The following is a 16,467-nucleotide window of genomic DNA, read 5'->3' as shown; positions in this document are numbered from 1 at the left end:
AGGGCCGAACCTTTGACATGAAGGATATTAAGTTTAGATCTTTTAATTTTAGAACCATGTACTAAGGTTGAATATGTGACTAGGACAAACCAAAGCTTGAAAAGAGATCCAAGATACTAGGACCTTCATTTGGCCGAATCTATCACCTACGGGAAGAATTTACAAAGCGAAAAAGTGTAAGTGATTTACGGTTGTTGTAGTGGTTTCCCTATGGTTGCCACCCCTTTATGTTAAAGTGTGGTCTGACTGCAATTTGTTGTATGATGTTGTACATGATATGTTTGGTTGTTTGGAATAATGTTTTGTTCATGCAAGTTGTAATGTGATGGCCTGTGCACTAATACCACAGAGGCAACCTGACGAGGACCCTGTGTATTCGTCCGTAAGACCATTGAGAGTAATTGCCATGGCAAGATTGGTATGATGAAATGAAAGCATGATTATTTTCCAAACTATGTTTCAAATGTTTTCCATTCTATTATTGTATATGTTATTATATGACAGTTGCAGGAGTAAGCATCATGGTTTGGAGGTTGCTCCAACTGTGAGTCCTTACTGAGACCCCCAATCTCACCCCTCTTTGGGGATCCCCCTTTCAGGTAAAAATGACCAAATGGGTAAGGGAAGGCAAGAGGCTGGTACGTCTTGAAGAGGACGAAAGGTAGCAACTTACGAATAAACTTAATGAACTTTATAAGGAAGGAAAGATTTTGGAAGCCATGTATACCGTATGGTTTGAGTTATTTGGACATTATGACTACACTGAATCCTTGTGGATTGAGGATGCACCTTACTAATGGTGTACTTAATTTATATTTTGGAAGATTGTAATATGTTATTCCTATTATCTTAGACATTTAAACTGCGGATAAGGTGCTTTATTTTGGGATATTTACGCTTGAAATTTATGTTTTATGGACTATGAAGTTAAGTAAGTAAGTAAGTAACGCGAGTTACCATCCGCATAAGATACTTAAGTAACCATCTACTTGGTAGTAGTCGAAACGAAATTTATTCCGCTGTGATTAAGCTCCCGAAGTAACATATAAGTACAAGCAATGTAACACAACGTCTATGAAAGTTAGGGTGTTACAGTTATCAGGATTCTTCGATATATCAAAAAAGCACTAGGAAGAGGTTTATTATACAAATATAAAGGGAATGAAGAGGTGTTTAGCTATTCAGATGCTGACTGGGAAGGTTCTCCTTCAAACTGGGGTATTGTGTTCTCCTCGGAGGAAATTTGATCTCTTGGAAGCGTAAGAAACAAACTGTGATCGCTAGGTCAAGTGCAGAGGCAGCATATTGAGCAATGGAAAATGCAACTTGTGAGCTCATCTGGCTGAAATAATTGCTTAAGGAACTACATCTATGTGAACAACGGCCCATGAAACTCATTCGTGACAATATCCTCTAACCCAGTCTTTCATGAGAGAACCAAACATATAGAAATTGTCCGTCACTTTGTTGGAGGGAAGATTCAGTCAGAAGAGATCGAAACAGCATTTGTCAATTCTAGTGATCAACTTGCAGATGTTTTCACCAAGGCTCTTATAGGTCCCCAAATAGATCATATATGTAACAAGCTGGGAACTTATGATATATACGCATCAGCTTGAGGTGGAGTGTTAGAAATAGTATTGTATTTTATTATTATAATTTTATTATTCTAGAAGGTTATTTGCTCTTAGCTCATTACGTCACTTAACCTCTTTAAATAAAGAACTCTTGTACAGTTTTATACATAGTTGAATAAATTGAATCTGAAATATATTGTATATTCAAGTATGTAAGTATGTACAAGGAGGCTCTCTATTTATAGAGGCTAAAAGACCTAATGGGATGACCTAATGGGCCAAGCCCACAATCTAGACTATTCTAGACTATTCTAATAATAATAAATTAATATTATTTCTAACACTCCCCCTCAAGCTGGTGCGTATATATCAAAAGCTCCCAGCTTGTTACAAATACGATCTATTCGGGGACCTCTAAGAGCTTTAGTGAATACATCCGCAAGTTGATCATTGGAATTGACAAATGCTGTCTCAATCTCCCTTGACTGGATCTTTTCTCTAACAAAATGACAGTCAATTTCTATATGCTTGGTCCTCTCATGAAAGACTGGGTTAGAGGATATATGCAAAGCGGCTTGGTTGTCACAAATGAGCTTCATAGGCCTTTGTTCACAGAGATGGAGTTCCTTCAGCAATTGACTCAGCCAGATGAGCTCACAAGTTGCATTTGCCATTGCCCGATATTCTGCCTCCGCACTGGATCTGGCGACCACAGTTTGCTTCTTACTCTTCCAAGAGATCAAATTTCCTCCGAAGAGAACACAATACCCTGAGGTGGATCGTCTATCTGAAGGAGAACCTGCCCAGTCAGCATCTGAATAACTAGAGATCTCTGAACTCCCTTTATTTGTATATAATAAACCTCTTCCTGGCGCCTTTTTAATATATCGGGGAATTCTAATAACTGCATCCCAATGGGAGTCACAGGGAGAATCAAGAAATTGACTTGCAACACTCACTGCGAAGGAGATATCTGGCCTTGTCACAGTAAGATAATTCAATTTTCCAACTAGTCGGCGGTAGCGACTAGGATCTGGCAGTGGCTCCCCCTGTCCTGGTAATAACTTAACATTGGGATCCATAGGTGTATCAATGGGTTTACAGCCTAACATGCCAGTCTCATCTAGGATATCCAGTGCATACTTCCTCTGACAGATGGAAATGCCCCGCCTAGACTGTGCAACTTCGATCCCCAAGAAATATCGAAGTCTGCCAAGATCTTTGGTCTGAAATTGATTGAATAAATGCTCTTTCAACTGATCAATCCCGGTCTGATCACTGCCTGTAATGATAATGTCATCACTTCCTATAGCAGCGTTCTTCAAAATGCCCAAGATTCTGGCAATAATTGCAACGAGGCCTCTGTCTGCGGCCACGTCTGCGACCGCGTCCACTGTTCCAATTGGAATCACTGGCCCGAGAAAAGAATGGAGATGGGGTAGTACTGGAGATGATGTCAGTCGTGTTTTTGGACGCATTATTTGAGCCCTCCATCACAAAATAAAAGGAGATGACCAGAAAATAGCAAAGAACTACAAGAAAGCAAGAAATCGCGCAAAAACGTTGCACAAAAGTGTCCAAACAGCGGGTTTTTCACTGATATCTTTCAAACGGATGGGACCCACAACTAGCGGAGACCAGATCTGGAAAGAGGGTGAGGAGGCGAGCAAGATGGTGGTGGTCCGGCCTGGAACGGTGGCCGGACGGTGGCTCACGCGCCGGAACAGTGGTTCGGCCGCCGGAGACTTCCACCGGCGCGTGGCGGCGCGTGGATGCTCCGATCAACACGCGGCTTGGACAGACAGGGTCGCCTCCCTGAGCCGCTCCTGATCGCGTGGTGGTTGGTCGGAAAAGTCGCCGAAAAAGCAGTTTGACAGCGGTGAACAGTGGCGGACGGTGGTTTTGTGGCGGTTTCCGGCGATGAACGGAGGCTGACGATCTTTTTCTAGATGATACGAGGTTGAGGACAAGAAACTTGTGACTAAATAAGGGTTAGGTGTGAAAGGATGGTTGCCGGTATGATGCACGGCAGTAAAAAGAAAGGAAAAGATATATATGCGGAAGCAGAGCCCTTAGATCGAGAGCTCTGATACCAAATTGAATCTGAAATATATTGTATATTCAAGTATGTAAGTATGTACAAGGAGGCTCTCTATTTATAGAGGCTAAAAGACCTAATGGGATGACCTAATGGGCCAAGCCCACAATCTAGACTATTCTAGACTATTCTAATAATAATAAATTAATATTATTTCTAACAGAATACAATACACAATATACAACATTTATATTTTTCCATATTCTTAACTACTTCCATGACAAATGGAGCGTTGTCATCTCCACTCCATGACGGAGTGAGGTGCTGATTGATGATATCGTTCAACCTAGTTGAAAGGGGATATAAGGTGGGACATGTAGAGCCATTGGGAATAACATCTCTTTTGACAAAGTCGGACATCTCTTTTGCAGTTAGCGTGGCAAGCCAATTTCTTGACTCTACTTATGACTCTTATTGAGATGTAGTTATCAGGATTCTTCGATATATCAAAAGAGCACTAGGAAGAGGTTTATTATACAAAAATAAAGGGAATGAAGAGGTGTTTAGCTATTCAGATGCTGACTGGGCAGGTTCTCCTTCAGACAGACGATCTACCTTGGGGTATTGTGTTCTCCTCGGAGGAAATTTGATCTCTTGGAAGCGTAAGAAACAAACTGATCGCTAGGTCAAGTGCAGAGGCAGCATATTGAGCAATGGAAAATGCAACTTGTGAGCTCATCTGGCTGAAATAATTGCTTAAGGAACTACATCTCTATGAACAACGGCCCATGAAACTCATTTGTGACAATATCCTCTAACCCAGTCTTTTATGAGACAACCAAACATATAAAAATTAACCATCACTTTGTTAGAGAGAAGATTCAGTCAGAGAGATCGAGACAACATTTGTCAATTCCAATGATCAACTTGCAGATGTTTTCACCAAGGCTCTTAATGGTTCCCAAATAGATCATATATGTAACAAGCTAGGAGCTTATGATATATACACACTAGCTTGAGGGGGAGTGTTAGAAATAGTATTGTATTTTATTATTATTATTTTATTATTCTAGAAGGTTATTTGCACTTAGCCCATTAAGTCATTTAACCTCTTTAAATAGAGAACTCTTATACAGTTTTATACACAGTTGAATACAATACACAATATACAACATTTATATTATTCCATATTCTTAACTACTTCCATGACAAATGAAGCGTTGTCATCTCCACTCCATGGCGGAGTCAGGTGTTGATTGATGATACTGTTCAAAACCTAGTTGAGTGGGGATATAAGATGGGACATGTAGAGCCATTGGAAACATCTGAAGAAGCAAAAGCAAGAGACGCTAACATTGTTGTTATGAGAAGATTAGTTCAGGTACTCACTCCATAAACTACTGTGGAAGGTAATATAGGCCAGGTAATATAGGCCCTGTTGCCATTCATCTTCTCACATTAAAAGAAGGGAACATTGGCTTGGGTAACAGGTCAGCAGTGCATGGATTTTTTATTTATTTATTTTTTGTTGGGCTCATCTTAAGTTTTGGGTTGGTTATATTGAAGATGATGCATCCTATTCTATTTTGGGGGCTTTATTGATGCAAGTGTCATCCAAGGAAATGGTTATAGATCAAAAGGTGTTTGATAAAATGCCTCAAAGCAAGGTGAATGATTGGTTTTCAAGGGTTTTTGATGATGTGGCCGAGCAATGGGGTGGAGTTTATGATTCTTATCTTCCATCCTTACTTGAAGCATATGACAAGGAATTTTGGATGTATGCTGCCACGGGGAAGGGACTGCCATGAACAATGCCATTATTTCTTTGTGTGAATCTTATTCTTGTGTTTTTCTAGTTTCTGTAAGTTACATCATGAATATAGGCATTGAAGATGAGCAATGGGATTCGGGTGAAAGTTATATTGCACTGCACACAAATTAGCTCTTGTAATTCAAGTAATGGGTCCTAGTGGAAGGTTTTTGATAGTTAACCTCCACCTTGAGGACAAGGTAACAGTTTGAGGGAGAAGTATTGATAGGATATTAGCAATATAAGTGGATTATTATCAAGAAGGAAAAGGTGCAGAGAATCATTTTATAATGCTGAGTTAGCAAATTTATTAAAAAGAATATTATACAAGGTGTGATGGAAGGTGTTGTTAGCAACGTGGAACAACAACCCCTGCAGGAAGTGGGAATAAATAGAGAAAGGGGGAAAGAAAAAAGGAGGCTGGAATTGAAATTGGACTTCACAGAGAACGCACATCACGAATGTGCTGTGCACTTCGACTGTTCATTGTTTTCCTTTTTACTTACGCAATTTGTAGATATTTTCATTGTAATAGTTTTATCTTCTCTATTTCGTTTTTGTCTCATTTGCTTATTATAATTTGTTTCTTCTTCAATACAAATCAGAAAAATCTAATTTACTGGGCCAAAAGAATGTTCTGTTCTGTTCTGTTCTGTTCTTCCAAACTATGATTGCTAAGCAACTCAATCTGCTGAGTTGTCACAAAGTTCAAATCTGTCTCCATGGAAAACAAATTGATATATTTATCTACATTGGAGAGAGAGAGAGAGAGAGAGAGAGACAGATTGAGTTTCCAGTTATCAATCAGAGTGACATAAAACTATTGAACAGTGTTGCAGTTTTCATAAATTGCTGAATTGAATGATTTATAGGACACTCAGAGAATCTGAGTTCAATGTTCCTAATTTCTTCAAAATCACATGAATGTGAAGAATATAAAGAGTTGCACCAATCACTTCAGTAGTTCAAGTTGGACAAACAAAATGGTTCCAACCCAAGGCAAATAGGTTGTCTTTTTCATTTTTCTATTTCTTTTGTCAATAGAATTCTTTCTTTTAGCAAATAAACTATAGGTGCAGCTTTAAGAAAAGGTGGCTGCAAAATTCAGTAGTTGTGTGACTTAGCTTCAAGAATAGGAGCTTCACCTCTTGTCTCCTTCACATAGGAAACGTATTCACTATAATGCATGGTAAATAAGGTGCTTTGATATCTGGTTAGCCGTAATTGTTTCCTGAGAGATTCGATTATTGGACCATTGTAGCCTGCTTTACGTATGAGAGAGTCAATAGCCTCTGTTTTAGTCCAACCTGAAACCGAAGTAAATAGAGATATACCATGCATGTTACTTTCCACCCTTTTTCACAATAAAATGAAGCAATTAGTGGGCACCCTAAGAATGAGAAATATGGAAGATCTTGGGTATATTAATCACTCTCCATTAAATCCCAACTTGTGAAAATAGGAATGAAGACAATTCTTGTACGCAGTCTCATAGTTGCATATTTCCAAAGAGGCTGTTCTCGGATTCAAACCTGTGTAACCTTTAAATTATTAAGAAACAATTTTACCACAGCTCTACGCTCATCCTCTTTACAAATTTTAATTAATAAAATTTATAGAAAAAAACTTGTTTAATGAATTCCAGTAGACAACGGTTATAAGACCACCATGCAGTTGTTCAAAATATTAAATACAAGCGCAACTCTAAAAATGGAACATAACCACAAGTTGGGTACTTAGGTTAACTTAAAGTGGTTGTTATGCAGGTTCCTATAAGACTCGTAGTTATTCTGTTATAAAATGTCATTATTAACCAAATTGTCTATAAAACTTGCCTTAGCTTACCTCTCCTCAATATAACAGGAATACACGTGGAAGAAATTTCTTCTTAGAACCCAATACGAATGAACAGAAAACCAGAATGAAGGAAAAGCAGAATTGGAGAAGAAAAGAGAGAGAATCTAAAGAAAGAAATGGGGAGAGAAGAGAAAAACGGGAGAGTAGTGAGACTCTGATAACATTTCCAATTGCAAAATAAAGGCGCCAAACCATGCATGTAGGAATATTAGAGGCCAAACTAAATCATAAAGAACCAAAATAATAATAATAACCAACAACTTGCGGAGGATAAAGTATAGTACATTCCCGACACCTATAAATATAATATATTCACATAATCTTAATATTTCTTTCCCATGTTCCATTTTGCCTATTCCAATTTATATAGCTCCTCGACCAACTAATAACAGAAAATATAGCTTTAAAAAAATATAAACCTGACCTTGCGAGGGTAGAGGTTGCTTTAAAAAATATTAAAAAAAAAGGCTAGCTCAGAGAATAGCATGTATTAAAGGAATCTAGTAGCATTGTTCATAATTACATGTTTTTAAGCATAAGCTATGTGATAATTACATGTGTTAAAAGAATCTAATAGCATTGTTAATAAATAGTCGGGCACTTGTTTCTTACAATGTAAGGTGGCTACTTTCTTATAATTGTTTGGGGTATTTAGTTTGCATTGGGTGTTTTGATGATTGCATATAAAGGCTTAGACAAAAAAAGAAGGCAATATGATAAGAACCTTAGGATGCACCACCCAAAAAGTTAGCTCAAAGGGAAAGCTTTATAAACTCCACATTAGTTGCCTATACAACCAATGTGGGACTCCAAGTCTCATACCTTGCAAATGGATCCTAACATTCCATCACACTCCGCAGCCTCGGCGCTCACGCGGAGTAGCTTTGCGCTAGTCTTTTTACTAGCCCTAGGGGAACACTACAATGTCAATGTCACTTGCTAGATCAAAGGGTGGGATGCACCACTCCAAAAGCTAGCTCAAAGGGTGGGAGTGCCCAAGGCCTTATAAACTCCACATTAATTGCCTATACAACCAATGTGGGACTCCAAGTCCCATACCTTGCAAATGGGTTCTAACAATATTTTTGTGGCAATGTGTGGTTTATAAAGTCCTTTGGCATTTGGTCAGAATGAAATGCTTCAGTATATGATGGTGTTTCTCTGCCTAAAAATTCTTCCATACTCTTGGAAGTAAACCCTAGCCATAAGAAGCATGGCATGTTGCTCAACTTACTATGGTGTAAGAATTGTATCCATGGCCTCTCTTTGGTGGCTACTTTGAGGTAGTTAAAATTTCATATAGAGATTTGGTAGCTTTGCTGTAGTTAATTTATTATTATTATTATTTGGTTCACTGATGTTTTACTTTTTGTTCTGGAGGATATTTTATCTTCCTTATTGAGAACTGTTGAGATATATAGTCCACATTGGTTGTATGTGCAACTAATGTGGAGTTTATAAGGTCTTGGGCACTCCCACCCTTTGAGTTAGCTTTTGGGGTGGTGTATCCCAAGGTTCTTAACATGGTATCAGAGCCTCGCCGCCCCCCCACTTTCTCTTGTGGCGTTTCTTAGCACAAGTAGGCTGAGCTTGTTGCATTGTCCACTCTTCAAGCCCAATGGGCTCTCGTGTGAGGGGGCGTGTTGAGATATATAGTCCCACATTGATTGTATGTGCAACTAATGTGGAGTTTATAAGGTCTTGGGCACTCCCACCCTTTGAGCTAGCTTTTGAGGTGGTGACCTCGAGGTTCTTAACAAGAACTTTCCCTCCTTTCTTTCTGGTGAATTTTCTCACTATTGGAGACGTGAGCAGGAGGGGGAGTGGAATTTATGACAACTTCTAATTGGTGGCATCTCAATCTGGTGGCTCTCATTTCATTTCCCAAAATGTGAAAACAATATTCAATAGGGAGCATAAGTTACCTTCATTAGCAGCCACTTCAGGCAGGTACGTGGCGTTTCTCCTTGTATTAGAGTCAGGATCAGAAAATTCAATAATTATGCCATGCTTTTCTATCTGCAAGAAAGAAACTATCAGAATCTAAACATGCAAAATACCGAATAAACACAAGAGTGTCCTAGAATTAGTATTATATTTCACTTAACATTTTATACTATCTCGCAAATTAATATTATCTGTACTTGAAAGATTAAACATCAACAACTAAAAATATCAACCCACGTAGTCAACTGATTTAGATGCACACTAAGTTACATTCACTCAACAGTATATATCACAACCAGTAATAACTCGGCCAACAAATAAACTGCAATCTGAGTATTAACAGAATTATAAAGCACAGCGTTTCTTCTTCAAGAATAAAATTGAAAATATCTAGACCAGGTCAGTTCAAAATGTGTTTCTATCACACAGAATTCCGGGGATTTTAAATCCTAACCAGATACTTCAACTGCAGTTCGTGGCCTATGTGGTGCATATACACATGCTACATCATTCGATTGACATGTCATTTATAGTGTACCATATAAGAGATGTCAATAGATCTAAACATCACATCGTACTCATACTTTTACCCCTAGAAAAATGAGCTCAAAATATTAGCGTATTACTCAAATGCACAACTACTTATCCAGCTTGAGTTCTATGCATAAAAGCAAGTGCTTTATAATCCCAAATTACTTCCCTAATTTATAACCAAAATACCAAATATTTATTTTACTAGAATTTCTCATTCATTTTCATTGTTCTTTAATCTCCATGAATAATTGCAGTAGTGGAACTCAATTGTAAGGTTATTACAGCCAGTTTCAGTCTCTCTGACAGGGCTCCTTAAACTGTATGATTAAGATAGTCAACTAAATTGTGCGCCATTCCTTTCTCTTTATTGTAAAAATGTAGGAACCCATGTTATTATGCATAAAACAAGATATACTTCCACGCTAACATTACAGATAAAGTAATATAACCTACAAGCTATACACATGCTACATCATTCTTTTCTAGTAACATTACTAGAAAAGAAGATTTGTATATTATTGAATTGTATAATATTTGTACAAGAGTTCTCTATTTAAAGAAACTAAAAAACCTAATGGGCTAAGCCCAAATACACTTATAGAGTGTTCTAACTATTACAAAATAACAATAAAATAATTCTATTATTTACAATACTCCCCCTCAAGCTGAGAAATGGATATTTATCATTCCTAGCTTGGTAATAAGTTTTTGAAATCTATCATTAGGATGACCCTTTGTTAAGACATCAGCCAATTGACGACCAGAAGGAATATATAGAGTAGTGATCAGTCCACTATCTAATTTCTCTTTAATGAAGCAGCGATCAATCTCAATATGTTTGGTTTGATTGTGTTGAACTGGATTGTGGGCTATACAAATAGTTGACTTGTTATCACAAAGTAACTTCATAGATCCTTCATATCTCACCTTGAGATCATCTATAATGATTTTCAGCCATAATAACTCACAGATACCTTGAACCATAGCTCGAAATTATGCTTCTGCACTTGATCTAGCAACCACATTTTGCTTTTTACTTCTCCATGTTGTAAGATTTCCACAGAGAAACATACAATAGCCCGAAGTAGACCGTCGGTCAGTCACGGATCCAGCATAATCGGCGTCTGAATAAACTCCTAAGGATAAGTTTCCTCCTCTCTGGAACAATAATCCTCTACCTGGTGTGCCTTTCAGATATTGGAGAATCCTGTTCAACACTAACTACATAAGCTAGATCAGGTCTAGTATGAGCTAGATATATCAATCTGCCCATTATTCGTTGATATTGTCCTTTGTCAATTGGAACGCTCTCATTTTCACTTCCTAGTCTGTGATTCTACTCAATCGGAGTACTGGAAGGTTTACACCCAAGTTTTTCTGCTTCTTTAAGGAAGTCAAGAACATACTTCCTTTGACAAATAAATATCCCTTGCTTTGAATGAACAACTTCTATCCCAAGAAAATATCTCAGTTTTCCAAGATCTTTAACTTTAAATTCAGCAGTCAGTCTTTTTTCAGAGCACATTTCTCACCTATATCATCCCCTGTTATAATAATGTCATCAACATAAACTAGAAGGATAGTGATCTTACCTTCCTGAGAATGTTTAAAGAAAAGTATATGATCCCCTTGGCTTTGCTTGTCTCCCAATGAAAGCATGACTTTGGTAAATCTTCTAAACCAAGCACGCGGGGATTGCTTCAAGCCATACAACGCCTTCTTTAACCTGCAAACTTTATTATCTCCATTTGTAGAGTTAAATCCTGGAGGAATCTCCATGTCAACCTCCTCTTCTAATTCACCATTGAGGAAGGCATTTTTCACATCAAATTGATTCAAATCCCAACTAAAATGAGCAGCGAGGGACAATAAAACTCTTACAATGTTCATTTTGGCCACTGGAGCAAATGTTTCTTCGTAATCAATGCCATAGGTCTGTGTGTATCCCTTGGCTACCAATCGAGCTTTATATCTCTCAAAAGTCCCATCAGAATTATACTTCGGACTATACACCCATATGCACCCTACTGTCCTTTTTCCATTTGGCCTGCCAACAACTTCCCATGTATTATACTTCTCCAATGCATTCATCTCCTCATGCATGGCTTGAACCCAATTATCATCCTTTAATGCTTCATGTACTGATTTCGGGATTGAAATGAAGTCAAGTGCTATAATAAAACTTCTATGCTGCATAGAAAGATTCTTAGATGAGACAAAATGAGAAATAGGGTGTTGGGTACAAGACCTTTTCCCTTTTCTTACAACAATGGGTAAGTTATCAGAATTAATATCAGGCTCAAGAATAAAAGTAGTGTGTTCAGTAATTAACAGCGGTTCAGGCAGTTGCAGTTGCTGGTGGGACAGTATGGGTTGTTTCTTCCTTTAGTACAATAGTACGGGTGTCCCAGCTTTGCTTACTTTCTGTCTATCAATAGGAGGCATGTCACATGAGGAATCAGATGAATTTTCAACCTCAGCAATTAAGTTTTCCTTCTCATTGTCATGTAATGTAACTATTAGAGTAGAAGATGTAGGTAACAGAAAGGGAGACTCAGACTCGAAGAAAATGGATGAAGCTTTTACACTATTCTCCCCCTGAAGCTGAGGGTGTAGAAAGTAAGACTCAGATTCATGGAAGCTAACATCCATAGAGAAAAAGAATTTACGACTTGGAGGGTGGTAACATTTGTATCTTTTCTTGTTGGGAGCATAACCAAGGAAGATACACTTAAGGGCTCTAGGCTCTAATGTACTCCAATGTTGTTTATGGATATGAACGAAGGCAATACATCCAAAGATACGAGACTAGAGACTTTGCATAATTGGAACAGAAGGAAAAAAAGAGGTCATGAGATCAACAGGACTTACATGGCCAAGGACTCTGGAAGGCAGGCGGTTGATCAAATAGGCTGCAGTTAATAAGGCTTCTCCCTAGTAAGAGTTAGGTACAGATGTCTGAAACAATAATGCTCTGGTAACTTCAAGCAAATGTCGATTTTTTCTTTCAACAACCCCATTCTGTTGAGGGGTATCCCCACATGTGAGCTCATGTATCATACCCTTATCTGAAACGAATTGTGACAAACGCTGGTTGACGTACCATTGTCAGATCTTAATCGCTTAATACTTTTACCGAACTGTGTCTCGATCATTTAATAAAATCGAATAAACACTTCTGGTACTTCTGACTTGTCTTTCATCAAGAATATCCATGTCACCCGAGTGCAATCATCAATAAAAGAAACAAACCACCTAGCACCTGAAATATTATGTACTTTAAAAGGGCCCCAAACATCTGAATGGATAAGAGTAAAAGGCTCAATGCTCTTTGTTGAACTTGAAGGAAAGGGCATACTGTGGTGTTTCGCAAGCTCACAAACATCACAATAGAAGGAGTCAATTGCCTGATCCTTAAACAAAGAAGGAAACATTGACTTCAATAAGCCAAATGACGGGTGCCCCAAGCGTTTGTGATGAAGCCAAATCTGTGAGAATGAAATAGACGGGTGATGACTCATCAATAATTGATTTCTGGTATCCCTTGTAACATGCTCTGGAATGAAATAGTACAACCCACCCTGCTCCTTAGCAACTCCAACCGTCCTCCCCGTGGAGATATCCTGAATAACACAATGGGTAGGAAAAAAGGAGACAGCCCAATTCATGTCAGTTGTAAGCTTATAAGAGGAGATAATATTGGTAGAGAGCTAAGGAACATAAAGAACATTCTTTAAAAATAAGGTGGGTCGAATTTGAATATTACCAGAATCCAAACTTATTTGTGTGATCCATCAGCTACAGCTATAGTACGGATACCACTAGTAGGGTGATATGAAAGAAAAGAATCAACTAGACATGTTATATGATCAGTTGCACCAGAATCCATAATCCATGAAATTTTGAAATCAGTGCAAGATGTAAGAAGAGATGTAGGGTGTGTGATCTTACCAAACATAGTCGATCAGAAAAATAAAATATTTTTCTTTTTTTTTCGATGAACAGGACCCGGTGAACAGTGTCGCGCGAACAGTACTCGGTGAACAGTGCGCAATGAGCAGTGTCACGTGAACAGTACATTTTTTTTTCTTGAGTTGTTCTAGTCATCTGATGAAAAAGAAACCTCCGTAGAATGATAGATCTGAGAAAACAGAGTGAAACAGGGGTCCTCACGGTCCAAAAGGTCTCCGAAATTTTTTTCCGGCTACGGCTTTGTGGCGGCGAGAGGCAAAAGGGTTTGGGTTTTAGAGGCAGTGATTTGCGGAAGCAGAGCCCTCAGAATCGAGAACTCTGATACCAACTAGAAAAGAAGATTTGTATATTATTGAATTGTATAATATCTGAACAAGAGTTCTCTATTTAAAGAGACTAAAAAACCTAATGGGCTAAGCCATAGCAAAAATCTAAGGCCTTAAACTGATATAAGATTTGCTTCATTTGGAGGTCTATAGCTCCAGAAATCAAAATTATAATATGGTGGACAGAATTTTGATAACTTTTGTATAAACTTAGTTCAACAACTTTGTACGAATTTTGCAACAATCATAGGATTCAATATTTAGTTAAAAAAGCGAGGGCAGCCTGACCAGCAAATAATAACACAAAAACTCTAAACCCTTCTTTCCAAATTTTATATACAACCAGATTCATAATCCTAACAAACAATTCTTAGACACAAAAATATTAGAAATTGAATACATACTAACTAACAGTAATATAAAATCCACCAATACAGGGTAAAAAAACCCACAATAAAATTACCTTTGAAAATAAAAGATCACCAAAAATCATATTTAAAAGGAAGCCATAGCAAAACTACTGAAACCAAGATGCTTCTCCTTATCCAGTTTCTGAATGGCTCATTCATCCCAAAATAGGCCCAGAAAGATGTTTGTCAACATTAGTAATCTCATATGACTGATCTGAAATACCCTAATTATAGTTTTACAGTCTACTTGCAATTATTAATCAGCATTAGACAGCAGAGCTGATAAGCTTTTTTATCATAAGGCATCATTTTCATCTGCACTGCCATGAATAGTTTCTTTGTCATGCCAGGAGTTAGCATACATTGTAAACTTAAAGCTATAAATGAATCACTTGATAAGTTAGTTCAAGCGGTTAAACTGCTGACATGTAATTTATAATTAAAAACAAGAGAATAATGAAAGCAACTCATTAGATTTAACAGATCACCGGAACTATTTGAAGTTTGTGTTGAAGTAATCCTTTTCAAACATAGTATAATAGACTATATCTTATCTATATAAAGCATTTCAAATAAGAACTACCACCAAATCCAAAACCATGTAACTTTTCGTAAAGCATTTTTTTCGTTCAATTTTAAAAGGGCATGCCAACACTGCACTCTTTCTTCCACCCTCTAGAACAGTAAAAGATGTAAATGAAGATAATTAACTCCATACCAAAATGCAACAACAGTTTAAGTAACATGTCTACAGTAACGTTCTGCTGGCAATATCCCAGAAACTTAAACAAGCAAATCAGAACATACCTCCCAATCAAGGTAATGGTTAGCAGTTTCATAATCAGTAAGAATAGATACTGTACACTCCAAAAAAGGAAGCTCGTTAGCCTGTATGGGCGGAAATCTTCGGTCCCTGAGAGCACTGCAAGGTATTGCAAGCACAAAACATGGACAAGTAAGACATAAACTGATTTAATAAAAGTGTTAGGATCAGAAAAGTTAGTTCAATTAAATGCAAGCAAGTGAAATTTAAATTGATAAAACAAAAGATGCCCTATAACATCAACAAACCTTGTCAGTGCATAATCTCTGAAACCATTGATCAAGCAGCGTGCTTCTAGAGTTCCAATACAGCCCCGAAGGCGAGGCTCCCCGCCATTTATCACTTTCTTCCATGTAACAAACAATGGACTGAAACAAAGCATAGTAGCTTAAACATGGATATCATATAACAGTGCTCAAGTATAGATTATGACTTCATCGAAGGGACAAAACTTGTCTTTCTTAAAACTAAATAGACAAAGATTTCTTTCTCCACTTCAAATTCCCATATTCATACTAGCAAATAAATGAAAAATAATCATCCTCTCCAAATTCCCATTGCATGATCACTTATTTGTGCAATACATGCATGAATCCAAATTGATGCATAAAAAAGAAAAATTGAGGAACTTTCACCAAGATCACAAAAATTAAACATTGACCCATCTCATTAAAAACAGTTATCAACCCGTGAATTCTTCGCAATTATAGAAACAAGCATATATTATATTATTAAGATTTTTTTATTAAAAAAAAAAGAGCCTAGAGAGAGAGAGAGAGAGATTACTGTTGACCCTGATCAAAGGCGGCAGGAGGAGCTTCCTCACTGTTGTAGTGAGCGACAAGGGTATCGAAGCAGAACACAACCATCTCTTTGTTCGCCGACACCATTTTCGTTTATTTCTCTCGTTTTTTCTTTTCTCTTCCTTCTTTCTCTTCTTTCTTCTCGTCCTTTACGTAATTAATTGAAATCAGAATAGGTGTTCTTTGGGATTTTCCTCAAAAACTATTCAGATGATATGTCAGATAAGTTTTTTCTCTGGTACATTTTTTTGATAATTTTGCCATTTTTTATTTTTGTTTTTTCAAGTGACGAAACTCGTAAGTTTTTATTTATGATCTGAGATAATTTATATCTTTTACCATAAAATTAATAAAAATTTTAAAAATAACA

The 16,467-nt window shown here is 37.4% G+C and overlaps 1 protein-coding gene across 1 annotated transcript; it reads right to left on the bottom strand.

The window, feature by feature from the left end:
- Window positions 1–6,197: 6,197 nt before the first annotated feature.
- LOC133300815 (uncharacterized protein At2g38710-like) lies at window positions 6,198–16,265 on the bottom strand. The gene is made up of 5 exons (XM_061500401.1): window positions 16,081–16,265; window positions 15,543–15,662; window positions 15,279–15,393; window positions 9,208–9,301; window positions 6,198–6,732 (listed from the first exon to the last, which is right to left on the bottom strand). Exons 1-5 carry the CDS (start codon window positions 16,182–16,184, stop codon window positions 6,530–6,532), a joined length of 636 nt encoding a protein of 211 aa, XP_061356385.1. The 5' UTR covers window positions 16,185–16,265; the 3' UTR covers window positions 6,198–6,529.
- Between the last annotated feature and the right edge of the window lie 202 nt (window positions 16,266–16,467).

The sequence above is a fragment of the Gastrolobium bilobum genome, unplaced genomic scaffold, assembly GCF_033153095.1.
Source record: "Gastrolobium bilobum isolate Gb01-03AN ecotype WA unplaced genomic scaffold, APGP_CSIRO_Gbil_v1 utg3414, whole genome shotgun sequence".
NCBI lineage: Eukaryota > Viridiplantae > Streptophyta > Magnoliopsida > Fabales > Fabaceae > Gastrolobium > Gastrolobium bilobum.
This window is presented reverse-complemented; position numbering and strand designations above follow the sequence as displayed.